This window comes from Macaca mulatta, chromosome X (genome assembly GCF_049350105.2).
Source record: "Macaca mulatta isolate MMU2019108-1 chromosome X, T2T-MMU8v2.0, whole genome shotgun sequence".
Taxonomy (NCBI): domain Eukaryota; kingdom Metazoa; phylum Chordata; class Mammalia; order Primates; family Cercopithecidae; genus Macaca; species Macaca mulatta.
Genome location: NC_133426.1, coordinates 48,449,133 through 48,470,067, shown reverse-complemented (window position 1 = coordinate 48,470,067; position 20,935 = coordinate 48,449,133). Strand labels below are relative to the sequence as shown.

General features: G+C 45.2%; 1 protein-coding gene and 2 pseudogenes across 4 annotated transcripts; 2 read left to right on the top strand and 1 right to left on the bottom strand.

Moving 5' to 3' along the window:
* On the top strand, positions 1 to 7,644 carry LOC144338514 (protein S100-A11 pseudogene; annotated as a pseudogene).
* Positions 7,645 to 8,143: 499 nt separating this feature from the next.
* LOC709684 (protein SSX4) lies at positions 8,144 to 17,971 on the bottom strand. 4 transcript variants are annotated; one of them, XM_002806223.4, is made up of 8 exons: positions 17,873 to 17,971; positions 17,319 to 17,407; positions 16,769 to 16,883; positions 16,009 to 16,104; positions 14,103 to 14,152; positions 11,978 to 12,113; positions 9,524 to 9,628; positions 8,144 to 8,749 (listed from the first exon to the last, which is right to left on the bottom strand). In XM_002806223.4, exons 2-7 carry the CDS (start codon positions 17,385 to 17,387, stop codon positions 9,528 to 9,530), a joined length of 567 nt encoding a protein of 188 aa, XP_002806269.2. In that variant the 5' UTR covers positions 17,388 to 17,407; positions 17,873 to 17,971; the 3' UTR covers positions 8,144 to 8,749; positions 9,524 to 9,527. The 4 variants fall into 4 exon arrangements, with proteins under 4 accessions (XP_002806269.2, XP_077844826.1, XP_077844828.1 ...); XM_077988700.1 differs by lacking the exon at positions 17,873 to 17,971 and adding an exon at positions 10,396 to 10,473 and having other exon boundaries at positions 8,316 to 8,749; positions 17,319 to 17,399; XM_077988702.1 differs by lacking the exons at positions 11,978 to 12,113; positions 17,873 to 17,971 and having other exon boundaries at positions 8,316 to 8,749; positions 17,319 to 17,399.
* On the top strand, positions 17,909 to 20,582 carry LOC100423677 (ornithine aminotransferase, mitochondrial-like; annotated as a pseudogene).
* The last annotated feature ends 353 nt before the right edge of the window (positions 20,583 to 20,935 follow it).

Sequence of the window (20,935 nt, the reverse complement as noted above, 5' to 3'; positions counted from 1 at the left end):
ATGGCAAAAATCTCCAGCCCTACAGAGATGGAGCAGTGCATTAAGTCCCTGATTGCTGTTTTGCAGAAATAGGCTGTAAAGGATGGTTACAACAGCATTCACCCCAAGATGGAGTTCCCAAGCTTCATGAATACAGACCTGGCTGCCTCCACATAGAACCAGAAGGGTGCCAATGTCCTTGACCGCATAATGAAGAAACTGGACCTCACTAGTGATGGGCAGTTAGATTTCCAAGAATGTCTGCCTCTGATGGATGGCATGACTGTGGCTTACCGTGACTCTTTTCTCAAGGCTGCCCATTCCAAAGCAGATCTGAGGATCCCTTGGGCCTGGTTTCCAAGCCACCCCTTTTCCTTCCAGCCTTGCCATCACCATCTCCTCACAGCCCACATGTCCCCTGAGCCCAGCACACCCATCATCTCATGCAGGCCCTGCCTGCAGATAGTAATAAAACCATTCCCTCCCCCTACCCACTTTCTTCTCCCCTCCTCTCCCCTCCTCTTCCCTCCTCTCCTCTCCTCTCTTCTCTCAAGCATATCCACCACCTCATGCAGGCACTGCATGCAAGTATACAGGTAGTAATAAAACCATACATCTCTTCTTTTCTCTTCTGTTTTCTTTTTGACATGGGGGTCTCCTTATGTTGGCCAGGCTGGTCTTGAACTCCTGGGCTCAAGTGGCCTCCCAAAGTTCTGGGATTACAGGTGTGAGCCATTGAACCTGGCCCATTTTTTTTTAACACACACACACACACACACACACAGAGAGAGAAAGACAGAGAGACACCTCTACTCGCTCTCTCTCTAGAGGGATACAATTATAAACATTGGTTATAGCGCTGGGCGCAGTGGCTTGTGCTTGTAATCCTAGCACTTTGGGAGGCTGAGGTGGATGGATCACCTGAGGAGTTTGAGACCAGCCTGGCCAACATGGTGAAACCGCATATCTACTAAAAATACAGAAAAAATTTAGCCAGGCATGGTGGCACACGCCTGTAATACTGGCTACTCAGGAGGCTGAGGCAGGAGAATTGGTTGAACCCAGGAGGTGGAGGCTGCAGTGAGCTGAGATCTCACCACTGCACATCAGCCTGGGTGACAAAGCAAGACCCTGTCTCAAAAAGAAAAAAAAATAAAACATTGGTTATATTACCAAGGCTTTCATCAAAACGCATGGAATGGCTAACTTCAAGTGTTTTTAGCTTTACAGTGAGTAAGTAAAAACAGCCACTTTTATTATTTTGAGATATGAACCATCAATACCTAGTTTATTGAGAGTTTTTAGCATGAAGGGCTGTTGAATTTTGTTGAAGGGCTTTTCTGCATCTATTGAGATAATCATGTGGTTTTTGTCTTTTGTTCTGTTTATGTGATGGATTACATTTATTGATTTGCATATGTTGAACCAGCCTTGCACCCCAGGGATGAAGCCAACTTGATCGTGGTGGATAAGCTTTTTGATGTGCTGCTGGATTCAGTTTGCCAGTATTTTATTGAGGATTTTTGCATCGATGTTCAGCAGGGCTGAACATCTAAAATTCTCTTTTTTTGTTGTGTCTCTGCCAGGTTTTGGTATCAGGATGATGCTGGCCTGTAAAGTCAGTTAGGGAGGATTCCCTCTTTTTTCTATTGTTTGGAATAGTTTCAGCCTCCTGAGTAGCTGTTACTACAGGAGCATGCCACCACGTTGAGCTAATTTTTGTATTTTTAGTAGAAATGGGGTTTCACCATGTTGACCAGGATGGTCTCGATCTCTTGACCTCGTGATCCGCCCGCCTCAGCCTCCCAAAGTGGTGAGAATACAGGCCTGAGCCACCGCGCCCGGCTGAGTTCTTGTTATCTACATATAGAATAGATCCAACTTTTTCCCATAAAATTACTAAAAACAGAAACTGCTCCGTTCCTGAAGTCTGCTGATGAAAAGAGACGAACTCTGGAAAACATTTGAAGAGATTTATTCTGCGCCAAATAGGAGTGACCATGGCCCATGACATAGCCTCAGGAGGTCCTGAGTTGCCCAAGGAGGTTGGGGTGCAGCTTGGTTTTATAGATTTTATGGAGACTCAATCAAATACATTTAAGAAATACATTGGTTTGGTCCAGAAAGGCAGGACAACTCCAAGCAGGGGCTTCCAGCATATAGATAGATTTAAACATTTTCTGGTTGACGATTGGTTGGGTTTATCTAAAAATCTAGGATGGGCCGGGCACAGTGGCTCATGCCTGTAATCCCAGCACCTTGGGAGGCCAAGGCAGGCAGATCACTTGAGGTCAGGTGTTGGAGACTAGCCTGACCAACGTGGTGAAACCTGATCTCTACGAAAAATACAAAAAAATTGGCTGGGTGTAGGGGCGGGCACCTGTAATCCCAGCTATTTGGGAGGCTGAGACACGAAAATTACTTGAGCCCGGGAGGCGAAGGTTGCAGTGAGTGCCAACGTGGTAAAATCCTGTCTCTACTGAAAATATAAAATTAGCCTGGATTGGTGGTGGGCACCTGTAATACCAGCTACTCGGGAGGCTGAGGCAGGAGATTTTCTTGAACCCAGGAGGTGGAGGTTGCAGTGAGCTGGGATCATGCCACTGCACTCCAGCCTGGGTGACAGAGCAAGATTCCATCTCAATAAAATAAAATAAAATAAAATAAAAAACGATTGCTAAGTAGTTTTGTATTATGATCTCTGAGCTCCGTTCTTACTGCCTGTCTAATATTTGTTAAGCCAGTTCTCCAAACAGGATTAGTTTGGCCCAGTGCGTCAAGATGAATGCTAATACAGATGGGACTAATAACATGGAACTTGATGCTGAACTCCAGACAAACATGCCTGAATTTTTTTTTCCTTCTCTCCTCTTTTTGGCTCAAATGTGGCCCATGTCTCTGATACCGACTCCCTTACCTTTCCCTTGACATGGGACAAAGACAACCGGCCCAGGTCCATCCTGGCATGGAGTGACAATGAAGCCTCACTTTAAGATGGCTGATCAGTGAGGTTTTCAAAGAAAGATGCTGATCAAAAGAGGGAATGTGAAAGCTGATTAGGCGAATGAACCAGCTTTTCCAGGGCCAATGAGCCTCATTTCAAAACAATATGTAACATTTTTTCTTTCTAATAAAGCTTCCAACTTCTTTGTTTGTTGGACATACTGAAGACCACCTCAGTCCATGTATATGTCCTGAATTGCAATTTTGTGATTCCCGAATAGAGCATTTGATTTCAGGATTTGTCTCTATAATTTATTTTGACTTTGACACAATTAACCAGTATGATGTGTTTAAAGGTCGCCCCTCACCCTGACAGGGTGAGTATTATACTGAATTTAAAAACTCATTCCAGACTGGGCGTGGTGGCTCATGTCTGTAATCCCAGCACTTTGGGAGGATGAGGTAGGCAGATCACCCGAGGTAAGGAGTCCAAGATCAGCCTAATCTAATCTCTACAAAAAATACAAAGTTAGCTGGGCCTGGTGGCACATGCCTGTAATCCCAGCTACTCGGGAGGCTGAGGCAGGAGAATCGCTTGAACTCGGGAAGTGGAGGTTGCAGTGAGCTGAGATGGCACCTTTGTACCCCAGCCTGGGCAACAAGAGAGAAATTCCATCTCAAAAAAAATCATTTTGTTATAATCCTGATAATTGCTCTGCTTTGCATCTTACTATGGACTTGTTGGATAACTAGGTGGCTGTAAACTACCCAGAGAAAGATAGAAACAGCAGTGGAGATAATTAGAAAATTGTAGTTTTACTATAAAAGAATAACAATAGGGGGAAATTATAAGGGTAACAAACATAAAATTGAGATTTTTCCTGTTGTCAAAAGGGCAAGAAGAGACCTTTCCCCATTTCACTTTCCTTGGAGCATTTCCTTGAAAAATTTGAATTTGTAAATTCTTCCTTTGTTTGTTTTTGAGACAGAGTCTTGATCTGTCGCACAGGCTGAAGTGCAGTGGTGCGATCTCAGCTCACTGCAACCTCTGCCTCCTGGGGTCATGTGATTCTCCTACCTCAGCCCCCCAAGTAGTTGGGATTACAGGCATCCACCACCATGCCCGGCTAATTGTTGTATATTTGCTATAGACGGGGTTTCACCATGCTGGCTAGGCTGGTCTCAAACTCCTGACCTCATGATCCACCTGCCTTGGCCTCCCAAATTGCTGGGATTATAGACGTGAGCCACCGTGCCTAACCTCTGCTACCACTTTTGGATTGTATGAAACACTACACTTCAAAGTGTGGGATCTGGCTGCCCAGACAGCTGCCAAAGGGGCAGATTATGTAATCTAGAAGTGTGTGGGAGTTTGTGCCTGTGGGGTAAATTTTGACCAATAAGAAAAGGAACCAAGAGTGAGAGCCAGGTATGTAAATTGCCTCTCCTCTCCTCTCCCCACTGCACCATTCCAGGCATGGTTTCTCAGTATAGTCTGTCTAGAGGTGTCCTGTATGGCCCAAAGCCTGTTTCCTTGGGAACCTGAGCTAAAACAATGGGAATTCAAACACCCGAAGACAGTGTTAAGTGTTGTGGAGGACCTAGATCTGGGCAGAGGAAAATTATCCCAATAAGAAAATGGACAATTTGAAGATTTGGAATACAGGGAAGGACTAGAAGAACCAGTAGTAGTATAGCGTAGGAGTAATAATTTTGGAGAAAAAGGCAGTTCTGGTGATTTTTGCTGTGAACTGCTCAGCTCTGTAAAATATATATTTCTTTCTTTCCATAAGCCTCCCCTATGAAATCTTTCATAAAGTATCCTTTTAAAACTCTCTATTGCCTGTGATGTGAATTTTCTTTTCTTTTTCTTTTTTTTTAGAGATAGAATCGCTGTCGTCCAGGCTGGAGTGCAGTGGGGCAATCTCAGCTCACTGCAATCTCCACCTCCCGAGTTCAAGTGATCCTCCTGCCTCAGCTGCCCTCATAGCTGGGAATACAGGTGCGCGCCAACAATGCATGGCTAATTAAAAAAAATTTTTTGGTAGAGATGGGGTTTCATCATCTTGGCCAGGCTGGTGTCAAAGTCCTGACCTCAGGTGATCCACCCGCCTCAGTCTCCCAAAGTGCTGGGATTACAGGCGTGAGCCACCGCGCCCAGCCTGTCAATTTTCTTTTGTAGAATAAAACAGATTGAGTCTTGTGCCAAAATGTAGGGTAAGCTGCACCCAGACAGGTAACAAAATATTATATACAGTAATAGATAAGGCCTACCAATAATAACCATTTAGAAAATCAAATTGAGAAAAATTACACGTTTATAGTGACAAAAGTACATAAAATATCTAAAAGCAGATGATTGGAGCAAGATGACAGATAGATTCCGTGCCCCACTCAACATTCCATTGAACTGGGAAGAAAATGTTTTCAAGGGTCAATTCTTAACAGTAGAGGAAAACAAGAAAGCGTGTCAGTGGTCCACCAGAAATATTGAGGCATTCCAGGGAGACAGAGTAGATGGGATCAGACTGATAGAGAAACCCAAGGAGAACAGACCACAGCTCAAATCACTGTAGGTAAGAGATGCTGTTTGTTTTCTGAGACGGAGACTTACTCTGTCGCCCAGGCTGGAGTGCAGTGGTGTGATCTCGGCTCACTGCACCTCCGTCTCCTGTGTTCAAGTGATTCTCCTGCCTTAGCCCCTGCATTAACTGGAATTCACAGGAGGCTGCCAGCACAGCCGGCTAATTTTTGTATTTTTAGTAGAGATGGGGGTTTCACCATGATGGCCAGGCTGGTCTCAAACTCCTGACATTAAGTGATCTGCCTGCTTCGGCCTCCCAAAGTGCTGGTGTTACAGCATAAGTCACCGTACCCGGCCAGGAGATGCTCTTTGTAACAGTCTCTGAAAAACTCCAAACCCTGAATCAAAAAATCACGGAGCAGGAAACGGCCTTAGGATAATCATCAGGTAGGTTAATTTAAAAGTTCATTTGAAATGTCTGAATCAGCCAGATTCCCCTCCAACACCACAGACAGTTTGGCTGGCAGTAGCCACTTTTGCCTCTAAGATGAAACTCTGCTAATTGCTCATTAAAGAAAGTGAAGGCCTGGTGAGGTGGCTCACACTTGTCATCCCAGCACTTTGGGAGGCTGAAGCAGGAGGATTGACTGAGGCCAGGAGATCCAGACCAGCCTGGGCAACATACTGCATGCCGTTTCTACCAAAAACACAAAAATTAGCTGGGTATGGTGGCATGTGCCTGTAGTCCCAGCTAGTTCGGAAGCTGAAGTGGGAGCCTGGGAGACTGAGGTTGCAGTGAGCTGTACTTGCATCACTGCACTCCAGCCTGGGTGACAGAGTGCGATTCTGTCTCAAAAATAACACAAAAATGTGATGTATCAGGACTTGGTGTACCTTTAGCCCTTCACAGTAATAATGAAGGAGAGAAACACATTTGTGGAGAGGGGACCATGTTCACTCATTATCCATGATAGACAGACAGTCGGGAGCTTTATATCCCCAAGGAACCTAAGGAAAAATGTTCCCTGTCATGACTCACAGTCTTCCAGCTACCCTTCCTTGCACCTCTCTTGTGGGCTGGGGGACCCAGCTTATGGATTCCATCTTCCCAGGGAGAAAGAAAAATCAAATCCCTCAGTACCTCTTTTAGGGTATCCTCTCCTCTATTTGCGTGGAGGATAAGGCACTCAATATCTAGTATCGGAATATTACATTTGTGTAATACAGAACTATATTGGGATAAAATAGAATTTGTTTTCTGTGAGTCACAGGTAGAGGTACGTCCACACTGACCTGGGTGGCAGCCACCTCTTCCTGCAGTGCCAGGCAGGGCATGCTCACAGATCTGGGGAACTTCTGCTGCTCCTGGAGCCCCACAACCTCCTTCCTGGCACCCTGTCCCTCTGGTGGCTGTGACAGCCCACACTTGGCCTTGGGTCTCCCCTGCTTCTTTGCCTGCCCCTCTTCTGCCCACCCTGCATATCTCTGTCTCCCACTGTCCCCACTATGACCACGTTTGCCTCTCCCTCCCTGCACTCTCCCTCTCTGAGTGCTCCTTGTCTTGGGAAAATGAACCCAAAACCTCTACCTTGCAACTGGGGACAGAACCCGGGGCTTGTTCAATTCTCCCTCCCTCCATCACACACATCTGTCCTCCTTAATGTTTCTGAAGTCAGTGAGCTCCAAACTCAGCCCCTGGTGCACCTGCCAGCTGTGGGACCTGTGACAAGACGCCTACCATCTGTCTGGGACTCCGTCTCTCATCTATCATATAGGCATAATGATGATAGTGTCCTCCTTCCAAGGCTGGGGCGAACCAGGAGGCCTTGATGTCTTCATTCACACGCAATGGTTTGTTCGAAAACAGACTCCCCTCTGCCCTTCCCTTCCCCACATTTGTTTCCCCTCTGCACCATGTAACGGTACCTGTGAGAAAGAGCTGTCACATTCCAAATCATTGTCCCCACCCCAGCTCCCAGGCCCTTGGTTGGTGAGACCCTTGATGGGCAGTCTCATGCTTCTGTCCAGGGGACTTTCCCACCGTTGCTCCCCTGCATGGAGACTAGTGGACTCTTCTATTCCCTGTCCATCACAGGGTTTACTGTGCACGCATCTTCCTCATTCCTCCACATCACCCAGAGGACTATTTCATCTGTGTCTCCTCCCACATACTCCCAAATGGGCCGTCCCAGCCCTAGAACCCGAAAATTGTTCAGAGCGTGAAGGCCAAGATGCCCAACCACCTGCTGCAGAATCCTGCTCCAGGACTGAAGTGTTTAGTCTCCATCAAAATAAAAACTGGAGGCCAGGCACGGTGCCTCATGCCTATAATCCCAGCACTTTAGGAGGCCATGGTGGGAGGATCGCTTGAGCCCAGGAGTTCAAGGCTGCATTGAGCTATGATCATGCCACTGCACTCCAGCCTGGACAGAGCAAGACCCCATCTCTAGAAAAAACAAACAAACAACTGGAAACATCCTCCTCTAGAATGGTGGTCAGGAACATCTGTCTGCCTTGTTCCCTGATGTCTCTCCAGCACCTAGAACAGCGCTCAGCACGAGGACGCACTCATTAGGTTTCTGTTGAATAAATGACTCCTTTGACGCAGCAATTCCACTTCTAAGAATCTTTCCTAAAGAAATATTCACATACATGCACAGAGCTGTGTACACAATAACGAGAGCAGCAAAAACTGGGGAACGTTTGCAAATGTTTATTAACTGTCAATGACTGATAGAGGGGAATCGGATGAGGGGAGTACATGCTGAACAGGAAATGGAGTGAGGGGGGCTTGAGCAGGATGCATGGCAATGGAGAAAAGCAGATGGGAGATGCTTATAGTGGTACTTGGTGTGTGTGTGTGTGTGTGTGTGTGTGTGTGTGTGTGTCTGTGTGGTGTAAATGCAGAGGAGAAAATCAGAAATTATACACTCAGACCTGACCTCAGTAGTCACATCTGGGGAGAAAGGAGGGTAGTTCTGTTCTATGGAGAGAATACCTGACTATACTTGTTTTCTGAGGTGGGTGCATGGATACACAAACCGAAATATGCATTAAGTATGTCTTGCTCATCAATGAAAACGGTAATATCTAACAGGATGGCACACTGCAAGAAAATACAACGGAAACGCTAACATCGAACTCTTGGCACACTAAGAAAAATGATGCTCAACTTTTCACTGTTGTGAACACTTGCTTTGACTTGCTATACACCTGATGACGAGGGGTCCACAGCCATGCCCATGTTCGTGAAAGGTCACCACGTTCTGCTTCTCATTGTGGGCATGTGTCATATCCCTGAGGCTGAGGCAAGAAGAGAGAAGGAAAGTAAGTGGCAGTGAGTTCCCACCGTGTGACAACTCAATCTCAAGTCCTCCTGACCTGCAGACCTTGCACATTCTGATTCTGCCCTACCTCAGGACCTGCACACGCCTTCCACGGTTCCTCGAAGTGAACCATCTGCTCATGCCACAGTGACTTCCTCTCCTGGGTTATCAATTCCTAGGCTAGAGGAAGGTGTGGCCCGCGTATCAGGGCTGACCTGGGGTTTGGGAACCCACAGCATCCTGGGTAGGGAGCATCCCTGGATATACAGAGCAGGGAGTAGAAAGAGTATGGGAAATTGGCCGGGCGCGGTGGCTCGCCCCTGTAAACCCAGCACTTTGGGAGGCCAAGGCAGGTGGATCACGAGGTCAGGAGTTTGAGACCAGCCTGACCAATATCTCTACCCAAAATACAAAAATTACACTGGTGTGGTGGTGCGCACCTGTAATCCCAGCTACTCAGGAGGCTGAGGCAGGAGAATTGCTTGAACCTGAGAGGCACAAGTTGCAGTGAGCCAAGATTGCACCACTACACTCCAGCCTGGGCGACAGAGCAAGACTCCCTCTCAAAAAGAAAAAAAAAAAAATAGAAAGAAAAGAGCATGGGAAATCTCATCATTCAGCCTCAATGCTGTACCCTAGAAAATTATGAGAAGGGAATGATTTCGGGAACAAGAGACAAGATGGGACACCGGTACCGTAACAGAATAGCACATCTGCAGGGATGTGGGGGATGAGCTGAAGGTTCACTTACGGAGTTACTCGTCGTCTTCCTCAGGGTCGCTGATCTCTTCATAAATCACCGGCTGCTTTCTCTCACGCAGTCTGTGGGTCCAGGCATGTTTCCCCCTTTTGGGTCCTATGATGGAGAAGAGTTGGAAGATGAGGGTTGGGTAGGTTGGAGAGTGTTAGGCTTTGTTTTCTCAAAAGGAGATGCCTCCCCGCTCCCAAGTGCCCATGGGCCTTCTTTACCCAGGTTTTCACATTCTCTGGCTTAGAGAGGCTGAGATCTTAAAGCCACACCAGTACAGTGCAAATGCCAGTTAAAGTTTTAGCTTCTGGCTCCTTCCGTTGTGAGGTTTAGATTCCCAACCTCTTCACTTACAGGAACATTCAACCATACCTCCTTTCATGCTGCATGTATTTGCTAAGGGCACACAGGCATACCTTGTTTTATGGCACATCGTTTTTATAGTGCTTTGCATATGCTGCAATTTTTTGGGGGGAATTCTCACCAATTTTACACTTTTCCATTATTATTATATCTGTTATTGTGATCTGTCATCAGTGAACTTTGATATTATTACTGCAATTGTTTTGTTGTTCTTTAGTCTTTTAAAATAATTTTTGTTTTTTATTTTTGTGGTTCCACAGTAGGTGTATATTCTTATGGGGTACATGAGATGCTTTGACACAGGCATGCCATGCGTAATAATCACATCATGGAATATAGGGTCTCCATGCCCTCAAACATTTATCCTTGTGTTACAAAAAATCCATTTACACTCTTTTAGTTTTTTAAAAAATGTACGATTAAGTTATTATTGACTATAATCACCCTGTTCTATGTAATTGTTTTGGGGGTACCAGGAACTGCACCCATAGAAGATGAGAAACTTAATTGACCAATGTTGTGTGTGGTTTGACTGCTCCACGGATGAGCTCTTCCCTGCCTCTCTTCCTTTTCTTGGGCCTCCCTATTTCCTGAGACATAGCAATACTGAAATTAGGACAGTGAACAACCCTACAATGGCCGCTAAGTGTTCAAATGAAAGGAAGAGTCGCATGTCTCTCACTTTAAATCAGAAGCTAGAAATGGCTAAGCTGAGTGAGGAAGGCATGCGGAAAGCCAAGACAGGCTGAAAGCTCCGCCTCTTGCACCAAACAGCCAAGCCGTGAATGCAAAGGAAAAGTTCTTGAAGGAAATAATAATACTAATACTCCAGTGAACACAAGAATAAGAAAGCAAAACTGCGTTACTGCTGAAATAGAGAAAGTTTGAGTGGTCAGGATAGAAGATGAAAACAGCTGCAACACTCCCTTAAGCCAGAGTCTAATTCAGAGCAAGACCCAAACCCTCTTCAAGTCCATGAAAGCTGAGAGAGGTGAAGAAGCTGCAGGAGAAACGTGTGAAGCTAGAAGAGGGTGGTTTGTGAGGTTTAAGGAAAGAAGCCGTCTCCATAACATAAAAGTGCAAGGTGAAGCAGCAAACCCTGATGGAGAAGCTGCAGCAACTTACCCAGAAGATCTAGCTAAGATCACTGATGGAGGTGGCTACACTAAACAACAGATTTTCAATGTAGATAAAATAGCCTTCTATTGGAAGGAGATGCCATCTAGGACTTTCATAGCTAGAGTGGATTGACTCCAACTTTGAAAGAAGTTCTACTGTGGGTAAAATGCTATCCAATAGCATCACATACTACAGAGAAATCCTTCAAGAAAGGGAGAGCTAATTGATGTGGCAAATTTCATTGTCGTGTTATTTTAAGAAACTGCCACAGCCACTCCACCCTTCAGCAACCAACACTTTGATCAGCCAGCAGCCATCAACACTGTGGCAAGACCCTCCACCAGCAAAAAGAGTGTGACTCACTGAAGGCTCAGAAGATTGTTAGCATTTTTAACAATGAATTATTTTAAAATTAAGGTATGTACATTTTTAGACATAATGCTATTGCACACTTAGTAGACTGCAGTATAGTGTAAACATAATGTTTTTATGCACTGCAAAACCAAAAATAAAAAATGTGTGTGACTCACTTTATTGCAGTGGTCTGGAACCGAACCTGCAATATCTCTGAAGCACATCTATATTGGGTATCAGGCATTGAACTGAGTAAGATATGATTGCAGGTCATCACAGATAGAATTGATTGAGCACCTTTCATGTCATCAGGCCTTCTACATTAAATGTAATGTTTCCAAACAACTTATGAACTGTGATTCTTTATTTCCATCTTATGGACTAGGAACCTGGCGCTGAGGAAATTTGGAAGACTTGCCCCAAGTCACATGGTTTTTGTATGGGTGACAACTCAAGTCTATGTCTCTGGAAGTCATGTCTAACATCTCATCTGGAGCTGGGCGAGCTCCTCAGCCCAGCCTGGACCCAGGCTTGTCTGGGATCCATGCCACACACCCAGTCCCCACACCTGAACATAGCCAGGGAAGCCAGAGGGGTCGTTCCCAAATTGTTTCCTCTTACCAGATCTCTTGTTAATCTTCTCAGAGGTACTTGGTTTCCTCGGGGGGCACAGCTGTTTCCCACCATTTCGTGGGCCAGATGCCTCTGCCACTTGCTTCGAATCATTTTCTTTCTCTGCTGGCTTCTTGGGCATGATCTTTATAATGTGAAGGTCACAGATAAACAGTATCAGTGACATTTCTATAGTGCTTTAGAGCTTACAAAGCGTCTTCACATGCATTACCTTAATCAATGTTCTCAACAACACTGGGAGAGTTACATAGCCCTATATTAGGAGAAACCTGGGAGGTTAGAAGGGAAAGGAATGGCCTAAATGAATGGGCTTTCCAGGGATAGAATGCTTATCCTCACAGTCTTTTAAGACTGACATTCTTGCAAACAGCAAAAATCTCCATGTAATTGAGAGCGTCATATACAGAAGATTTGGAGAAGAATAGCATTCTAAGAATTCACAAGGTCTACAAAAGGAAGAGCTTCTATAAAATACAAGGGATCCCATATAAGCTTGTAGACAGCTACTGGGAGAGTAAATGTAAAAACATAGAGGGGGGACAAAACACTGCTGGGAAAGATAGTGTGGGGAGATGAATACAGGGAAGGGAGAGAGAAAGAAATGGTTTGCTGAAATTAATCTAGGCAGCAAAGAAAGCAGTACCAGATATGACATACCACCCCACAGAGGCACCAACATTGAATGTGGAAATAAGTAAGGTGGTACCCATACCAATTTTGGTTACATTGGGATGTGTCACTGACCAACAGTCTTAACCTACTTTTTTTTTCCTTTTTTTTTCTTTTGACACGGAGTCTTGCTCTGTTGCCAGGCTTGAGTGCAGTGGCACGATCTCGGGTCACTGTAACCTCTGCCTCCCGGGTTCAAACAATTCTCCTGCCTCAGCCTCCAGAGTATCTGGGACTACAGGCAGGCTCTAACACGCGCCGCTAAGTTTTCTATCTTTAGTAAAGACGAGGTTTCACCAAGTTGGACACGTTGGTCTTGATATCTTCACCTCGTGATCCACCCGCCTCAGCTTCTCAAAGTGCTGGGATTACAATTGTGAGCCACCGCGCCCGGCCCTTAAGCTACTTTTTATTCAGCTTCCTCACTTACAAAATAGTCAACAACACATGTAAAATAGGCTAAGGGAAAGCCCTCTCTGAGCTTGTAAACACTGTTTAAATGCAGTAATAATAAAAAAAACTAATACTTTTGATGATCCTCTTTGAATTTGGTCTCCACACTGGCAACCCAACTCCCAGATTCCTTTACCCTCTAAACCAGAGTTGAATCTGCACTTGTGGGATCACTCATTCAGGAGCCTCCGAGGGATCCCCTGGGCTGGGACTGGGGCTTCCTGGATGCCCCAGGTGCAGACAAGGCCCTCAAGGAGCTCACAGTAGGGAGGGGCCAACAGTCAAAGCAATTCCTAAGCCATGCAAGTGGCCCCAGTAACAGATCAGAGGCCAGCTGGTCCTTCCTGTTGTGAGAGTGGGTGTCTCAGCTGAAGCACCAGCAGGCTCTATGGGGTAAAGCCCTAGTGAGCAACATCTGAACTTCATAAAAAAATGCAAACGTTAATGAGCTTTAAATGGCTTGGAACTCTGAATTAGACTACCACTGCCACTGCGCCCCAGGAAATTCTTTAAAATCTCTGTACCCCGATAGCCTCATTTTATTATTATGTTGCTGATAACTAGGATCTAAAACATGAACTATGTATGATTCTTTACTTCCATTTCATGGACCAGGAATCTGAAACTCAGAGAACTTAGAACATTTGCGCCAAGTCACATGGCTTTTCTATGGACGACAACTGAAGTGTGTGACTCATTATTATCTGGAGATAATAACAGAAACAACATCATAGAGGTCTTCTTAAGGATTAAATAAATTAACCCATGTGAACTGTTTAAAATAGTATCTGGCATCACTATGAAAACAAAAGAAGTATCAAGGATCACAACTGTTAGTATTATCAAGCTGTCGGTGCTACATTAGGTGTTGTGATACACATGGGGAGAAGGAGGCAGTGAGGGCATTTTTTATATTCTCCCACTGTTACCAGTGTTTGCATCTGTGGAGGGACAAAGCTTCTCTGGTCCTTTAGATTTGAGAGATACTCACCTTTGGGAAGATTCCCTGGAGCCTGCCGGAAGTCATCTGAGGATGTTCAACTGAAAGAGAATACATCAGAATTTTTCTTTGTTGGTAAAGATTTCCAAACTAGAGAGACTTCTGTAGTATCAGGGTATGCTGCAGCAGAGGGTTATGAGTCCACTCATTGTTGAGGAGTTATTTGAAATTTGCTTCTGAATTATGTTTAGTAATGGTTACTGCATTTATCTGTGGCATCAGCTCAGAATTATCCATCTTACGGTTTATCAAATGGGAACTAAATCCCATCACAGTCTCATCTTATTTCATTACGTGTCTTTTACTTTTTCCCAAATAGTTAAATTGATTGTTTAGGATTCTGAACTGTATCCACTCAAGATGTGCAACAGCTGAAAATCTCTCTACACTTGAAATGGGTGAATCTTATGGTATGCCAATTAAGCTGTTAAATGTGTGACGAACCCATGGATGATTTAGTCCAGTGGCTCTGAAATATTTTCAGTATAAAGACACTCCTTTAATGTCAAAAACTTGGCAGATACTCAAGCACTGGATTTTCAGACCTCTTATAGTGATTGTGGGAGATGGTAGAATCTGGCCTGTTTAGTTGGGGAGTAATAGGTCTATTGGAGACAGTTTGGACATTTTGACCTCGTCTTATAACTGTGTTCTCAGAGCAGAAGAGCAGGTAAACACATATGTCCCCTTTATATTGCTGAAATGCACAAAGATCTCTACTCAAGAACCCGTCTGTTTTTCACCCTATATTATCTCTGCTCACTGAGAAGTGGGAAAGCTCTCTGTGTGTTGGATAAGGGATCACTCTTTCAAACCCTCTTCCAAGCTCAACACGGAGAACAGGGGTTGTTGCAGAATGTGAGGACTATTTGGTTTTGATAAAATACAGAGAAACAGCGATCTTTATTACATAATGTGTTCATCACCCTCTCTTAAGATACTTATTCAATACCCACATGCTGTTAATGAAACAAACTCTGGAAGTTTTTGGCGGATCTACAGTTTTAACATTTTCTTTTTTTCACCTTTAACATTTTCTTAAATGTCCTTTGATTCATTAACAGTGCTTAGGAAGAACAACACGTTCTTTAAAAAAGAAATATTTCAAACCCACAGAAAAGTATGGGGAATAAAATTGAGTCCAGTCGGGTCTCAACATTACCTCACAGTTATCTTAGATCTGATTTATTTATTCAGAATATTAGCAATAGTATAAACAGTCCAGGAGTGGTAGCTCATGCCTGTAATCCCAGCACTTTGGGAGGCTGAGGCAAGTGGATCACCTGAGGTCATGTAGTTTGAGGTCAGACTGGCCAACATGGTGAAACCCTGTCTCTACCAAAAATACAAAAATTAGCTGGATGTGGGGGTGGGTGCCTGTAATCCCAGCTACTTGGGAGGTTGAGGCAGCAGAATTGCTTGAACCTGAGAGGTGCAGGTTGCAGTGAGCTCAGATTTTGCTATTGCACTCCAGGCTGGGTGACAAGAGCGAAACTCAAAAACAAAACAAAACAAACAAACAAAAAAACCCCAAAAAACGCAAAACATACTATCAATAAGTCACAGCTGAAGCTGTCTGTGCAGCACTCACCAATCCATGCCCTCCCTCCCTCCTCCACTACAGCCAGTCACCTTAATTTGATGGCTTTTTATTCACATTCAGGTTTGTATACATTTACCATTTACTTATTATCCATAAAAATATATTTTCTTGTTTTGCATGTTTTAGAATTTTATATGATTGGCCTCTGTAATTAATTTTCTGCATGCAATTTCTTTTTTCACTCAGCCCTGATGTGTATGAGGGAACAAATGTCTGAGGATCTTTCCCAGGTCGCTGAGCTGAAAAGCAACTGGGCTTGAGGAGACCCTTTCCAGCCCCTTCCCATCTACTCACCCTGATTCCCGCGGTTTCTATCGTTATCAAAATCATTCCTGTGGAAGTCTGCAGCCCGTTTACTACACATGAAAGGTGGGAGGGTGACCTTGAAACCTAGAAAGAAGCAAAATGTTTATTCTTTAAGAGACAAGCTTAGGCCTGGCACGGTGGTTCATGTCTGTAGTACCAGCACTTTGGGAGGCTGAGGCTGGAGGATTGCTTGAGGCGAGGCACTCAACACGAGCCTGGGCAACATAGAGAGACCTCTATATCTACAAAATATAAAATAAAATTAGTTCCGCATGGTGGCACGTGCCTGTAGCCTCAGCTTTTCCACAGGCTGGGCAGGAGGATTGCTTGAGCTCAGGAGTTCAAGGCTGCAGTGAGCTATGATTGCACTACTGCACTCTAGCCTAGGTGACAGAGTGAGACTGACTCATAGAAAAAAAAAAAAGAGAGAGAGAGAGAGAGAGACAAGCCAAGAGACGGAAGGGAGGGTATGTGTGTTGGTTGAGGGGATGGAGGGATGCCACAGAGACAGCTGGGCTCATCAGAAAAGACGGTATGAGCAGGATACAGGTATGAGCTCCACTGTGGCCAGTCCCTGCCCTCAGCCCTGCAGGATACAGAAGAGCAGAACACCCAGAAGCTGCCTTGCGATTTTTCCCTACACAAAATGAAAATGTGGGGTACTTTCTGTAGCCTAAGAAGTAGCCAAAGCAGGAAAAGGGATGCTCATGTGTCCCCAGACTTCTGTGTACCTAGAACTTTCTGTTACCTAGTTTAGTCATGACCTCATAGTTTATCTTCATATACACATAGATGATTTTCTCTGAGGCTTTCATCTTTTCCCACTCTTTCTTAGAGAAGTACTGGGCAATATCATCGAAGGCCTGGAAAAAAAAAAAAGAAATTCTGGCGGTGACTCAGCTAGGCATGTCTGCCATTCAGCTGGAGCCACTTCCTGTGTGCTGGATCTAGGAAGTGGGGATGATAATCCGTCCTGGTTGATGCCATGGTTAACTGAGAGAACATGGGGACCTACCCTAGCTTCTCCCCTGTCACACAGTAGGGCTTTAATGCTGCTGGCTGACTCTCTTCCCACCTTCCAGAGTGGACTGAGAGTCACCAAATGAAGTGCAAGATCACAGACTTGTCTCCAGGGATGCTAGGTGATGACAGAGCGAGGGTGGGAGGCTCCCAAGGGTCCAGATCTCCCCCGAGACCCTGCTCCTTGTCCCTAGTACCTCTGTCCTCTTCCCCTCAGAAACCTACTCACCCCACACTGTCCCCTGGGCCACTACTCTGCCCCCTCCAGGTCGCCTCACCTTTTGTATCTTCTCTGATATTTGAGCATCATCCCTGGGTCTCCTTGCAAAGGTGTTGTCTCCGTTCATGGCACCGGGAGCAGTCTGATCTGCAAGAGAAACAGCCTGAGTCTTTCCAGCCACAGGACCTTTGGTGCTCCGGGCAGGGTGGTGTGTGCCTGTAGTCCCGGAGCCGAAGGAATGATTTGAGTGAGTTTTTTTTTTTTTTTTTTTTTTTTTTTTGAGACAGGTTTTCGCTCTGTTGCTTAGGCGTGCTGCAGTGGCATGACCCTGGCTCACTGTAACCTCCACCTCCCAGGTTCAAGCGATCCACCTCCTGTGGCCTCCAAAGTGCTGGGATTACAAGCGTGAGCCACCGCGCTCCGCCCAAATTTCTTAAGTTACTACAGAGTTCCTAGGAAAAATACCATACCTGAAAAAGTTAGAAACGGACAGGAAGGAGTTGAGATGGCGACCTGCCTCATATAAACACATTATTAACGCTAGATAAGAAATGCACCACGGGGGAGGGGATGGGTAGGAAGAAGGGAAGGAGAAAATCAGCGCACGCTTACCCTGATTGTGGAAGAATCAAAAGAGCAAATCAGAGCATGCGCACTCTGAACTTAAAGTAGCCAATCCAAGGGGATGCTTTTGGCGGGAAAATCAGAGTCTCCGCCCCGCTTTTGAGAAGGTTCTTTCCCTGGAGCCTGGACTGATAGACGCCAAATCAGCTTCGCTTGTTCCGCCTACTGTCCTGACTTCTAATTGGCCAGATGGAGTTCACTAACTGCCCTGATTGGTCCATCATCCTTGGGCAGTGACATTGCAGAATATTGTTGCCTCCTCCATCCACACTTTGTGTGACAAAGTGGGTGGTCCTCAGGTGCCATCAGGAGATTTTGATATCTCTGAAGACCGTCCCTGGATCTTGCGTTAAACATCTGTATTTTAGTCTGAACCATGGGAAGAAAACAATAGTCGATTTGTGATTTTTCTACTTGAAAGACACAATGTTTTCCAAACTAGCACATTTGCGGAGGTTTGCTGTGCTTCGTCGTGACATTCATTCTTCAGTGGCTTCTACATCTGTTGGAACTAAAAAATCCGTCCAAGGCCCTCCAACCTCTGATTGCATTTTTGGAAGGGAATCTAAGTATGGTGCACACAATTACCATCCTTTACCTGTAGTCCTGGAGAGAGGAAAAGGTATTTACTTACGGGATGTGATTGTGGTATTGATTACGTCCGCCTTGGCCAATCCTCCCACCTCGTTCTCAGTACTATAGGCATGCGCCACCTTGCCCACGTTTTTTTTTTTTTTTTTTTTTTTTTTTTTTTTTTTTTTTTTTTTTGTAGTTAAAACCGGGTTTCTCTATGTTGGCCAGGCTGGCTTCAATCTCCTGGGCTCAAGAGATCCTCCCGCCTCAGCCTGGGGTCTACAGGCATGCACCACCTTGCCCACGGTATTTTTTTTTTTCAGTAGAAACCGGTTTCGCTATGTTGCACAGACTGGCCTCAATCTCCTGGGCTCAAGCGATGCTTCTGCCTCGGCCTCAGGACTACAGGCGTGTGCCATTCTGCCCTGATAATTTTTTTAGGAGAGACAGGCTTTCGCTATGTTGACCAGGCTGATATTGACCTTCTGGGCTCAAGCAATCTTCCCACCTCAGGCTCGGAACTACAGGGGTGAGCCACCCTGCCCATGCTATTTTTTGTTGTCCTTGTTGTTAGTAGAAATGGGGTTTCACTATGTTGGCCAGGCTGGCCTTGACCTCCTGGGCTCAAGCAATCCTCCTGCCTCAGCCTCGGGACCACAGGCATACACCACCCAGCCCCTTCTAATATTTTTAATTTTTCTAGTAGAGACAGTTTTGCTATGTTGTCCAGGCTAGTCTCTACCTCCTGGGCTCAAGTAATCCTCCCCCCTCGGCCTCGGGACTACAGGCATGCACCACCCTGCCTTTTGCTATTTTTCCCAGGCTGGTCTTGACCTCCTGGGCTCACTCAATGATTCGAACCCGGGAAGGGGAGGTTGCATTGAGCTGAGATCCCACCACTGCACTCCAGCCTGGGCCACAGAGAAAAACTGTTGAAAAGAAAAGGAAGGCAAGGGAGAAGGGATGGGAGAAGGGAAGGGAAGGGAAGGGAGAAGGGAAGGGAGAAGGGAAGGGAAGACGGAAGGGAAGATGGGAAGGGAAGAGAAGAAGGAAGGGAAGGGAAGGAAAGGGAAGGAAAGGGAAGAAGGAAGGGAAGAAGGAAGGGAGGGAGGAAGGAAGGAAGGAAAGAAAGAAAGAAAGAAAGAAAGAAAGAAAGAAAGAAAGAAAGACAGACAGACAAGAAAGACCAGCTGAATCTCTGTAAGAATAGTAAGCTTTGTGGTATTTTAACTTACTCTTGTCCCATCTCATGATCCCAGCTTGGTTCTGTTTATTGTTGATGAAATACATACAGGAGTGGCCAGAACTGATAGATGGCTAATTGTTGATCATGAAAATGTCAGACCTGATATAGTCCTCCTTAGAAAGGCCCTTTCTGGGGGCTGACAATCTGTGTCTGCGCTGCTGTGGAATGATGACATAATGCTGACCATTAAGCCAGAAGAACATGGGTCCACATACGGTGGCAATCCACTAGGCTGCCAAGTGGCCATCGTAGCCCTTGAAGTTTTAGAAGAAAACCTTGCTGAAAATGCAGAAAAAAATAGGTATTATCTTGAGAAATGAACCCATGAAGCTGCCTTCTGATGTTGTAACTGCTGTAAGAAGAAAATAATTATTTTATTTATTTATTTACTTAAGTCACAGGTTCACTGTGGTTGCCCAGGCTGGATTGCAATGGCGTGATCTTCGCTCACTGCAGCCTCTGCCTCCTGGGTTCAAGTGATTCGCCTGCCTCAGCCTCCTAAGTAGCTAGGATTACAGGCACGCACCACTATGCCTGGCTAACTTTTGTATTTTTTAGTAGAGACAGAGTTTCACCATGTTGGCCAGGCCGGTCTCAAACTCCTGACCTCAGCTGATCCACCCACCTTAGCCTCCCAAAGTGTTGGGATTACAGGTGTGAGCCACTGAGCCCAGCGAGGAAAAGAATTATTAAACGCTATTGTTATTAAAGAAACCAAAGATTGTGATACTTGGAAAGTGTGTCTAGACTTCAAGATAATGGACTTCTGGCCAAACCAACCCATGGCGACATCATCAGATTTCGCCTCCGCTGGTGGTCAAGGAGAATGAGATTCCAGGGTCCATCGTTATCATTAACAACACCATCTTGTTGTTCTGAGGGTAGCAGCTGTTTTCAGTGGTCGCTGGGAGCCGGCTGGAGAGACAGGTGGTCCTGTAAAAGCTCTGCTCTTAATGTGGGCACATCCCACTCCCATGTGTCTTCAAAACCTTTTTGTGGAATATGTGTTTTTTGCAGTTGATACATACTAGAACAACATTTATGAACTGGCCCTTTGCTTTGTAACGTAAGTAAGAGAACTTAATGGCATTTATATTCAGTGAATGTTTTGATGTGCATGTGTACTTTCTAAGGTGAAACACATCTATGTATATAGATAGCCTTTAAATCACATCCTTCAGTATAATTTATGTATGTTTTTATAATTTCCATGCTAGTATAAATGTTTTGTA

Coding starts and splice junctions, on each gene's coding strand:
- LOC709684 (XM_077988700.1), bottom strand. CDS start 17,387: ATGAACGGAGACAACACCTTTGCAAGGAGACCCAGGGATGATGCTCAA. Junction 14,153..16,008: donor TAGAAACCGCGGGAATCAGG/GTGAGTAGATGG, acceptor ATTCTCTTTCAG/TTGAACATCCTCAGATGACT. Junction 12,114..14,102: donor TCCAGGGAATCTTCCCAAAG/GTGAGTATCTCT, acceptor CACATTATAAAG/ATCATGCCCAAGAAGCCAGC.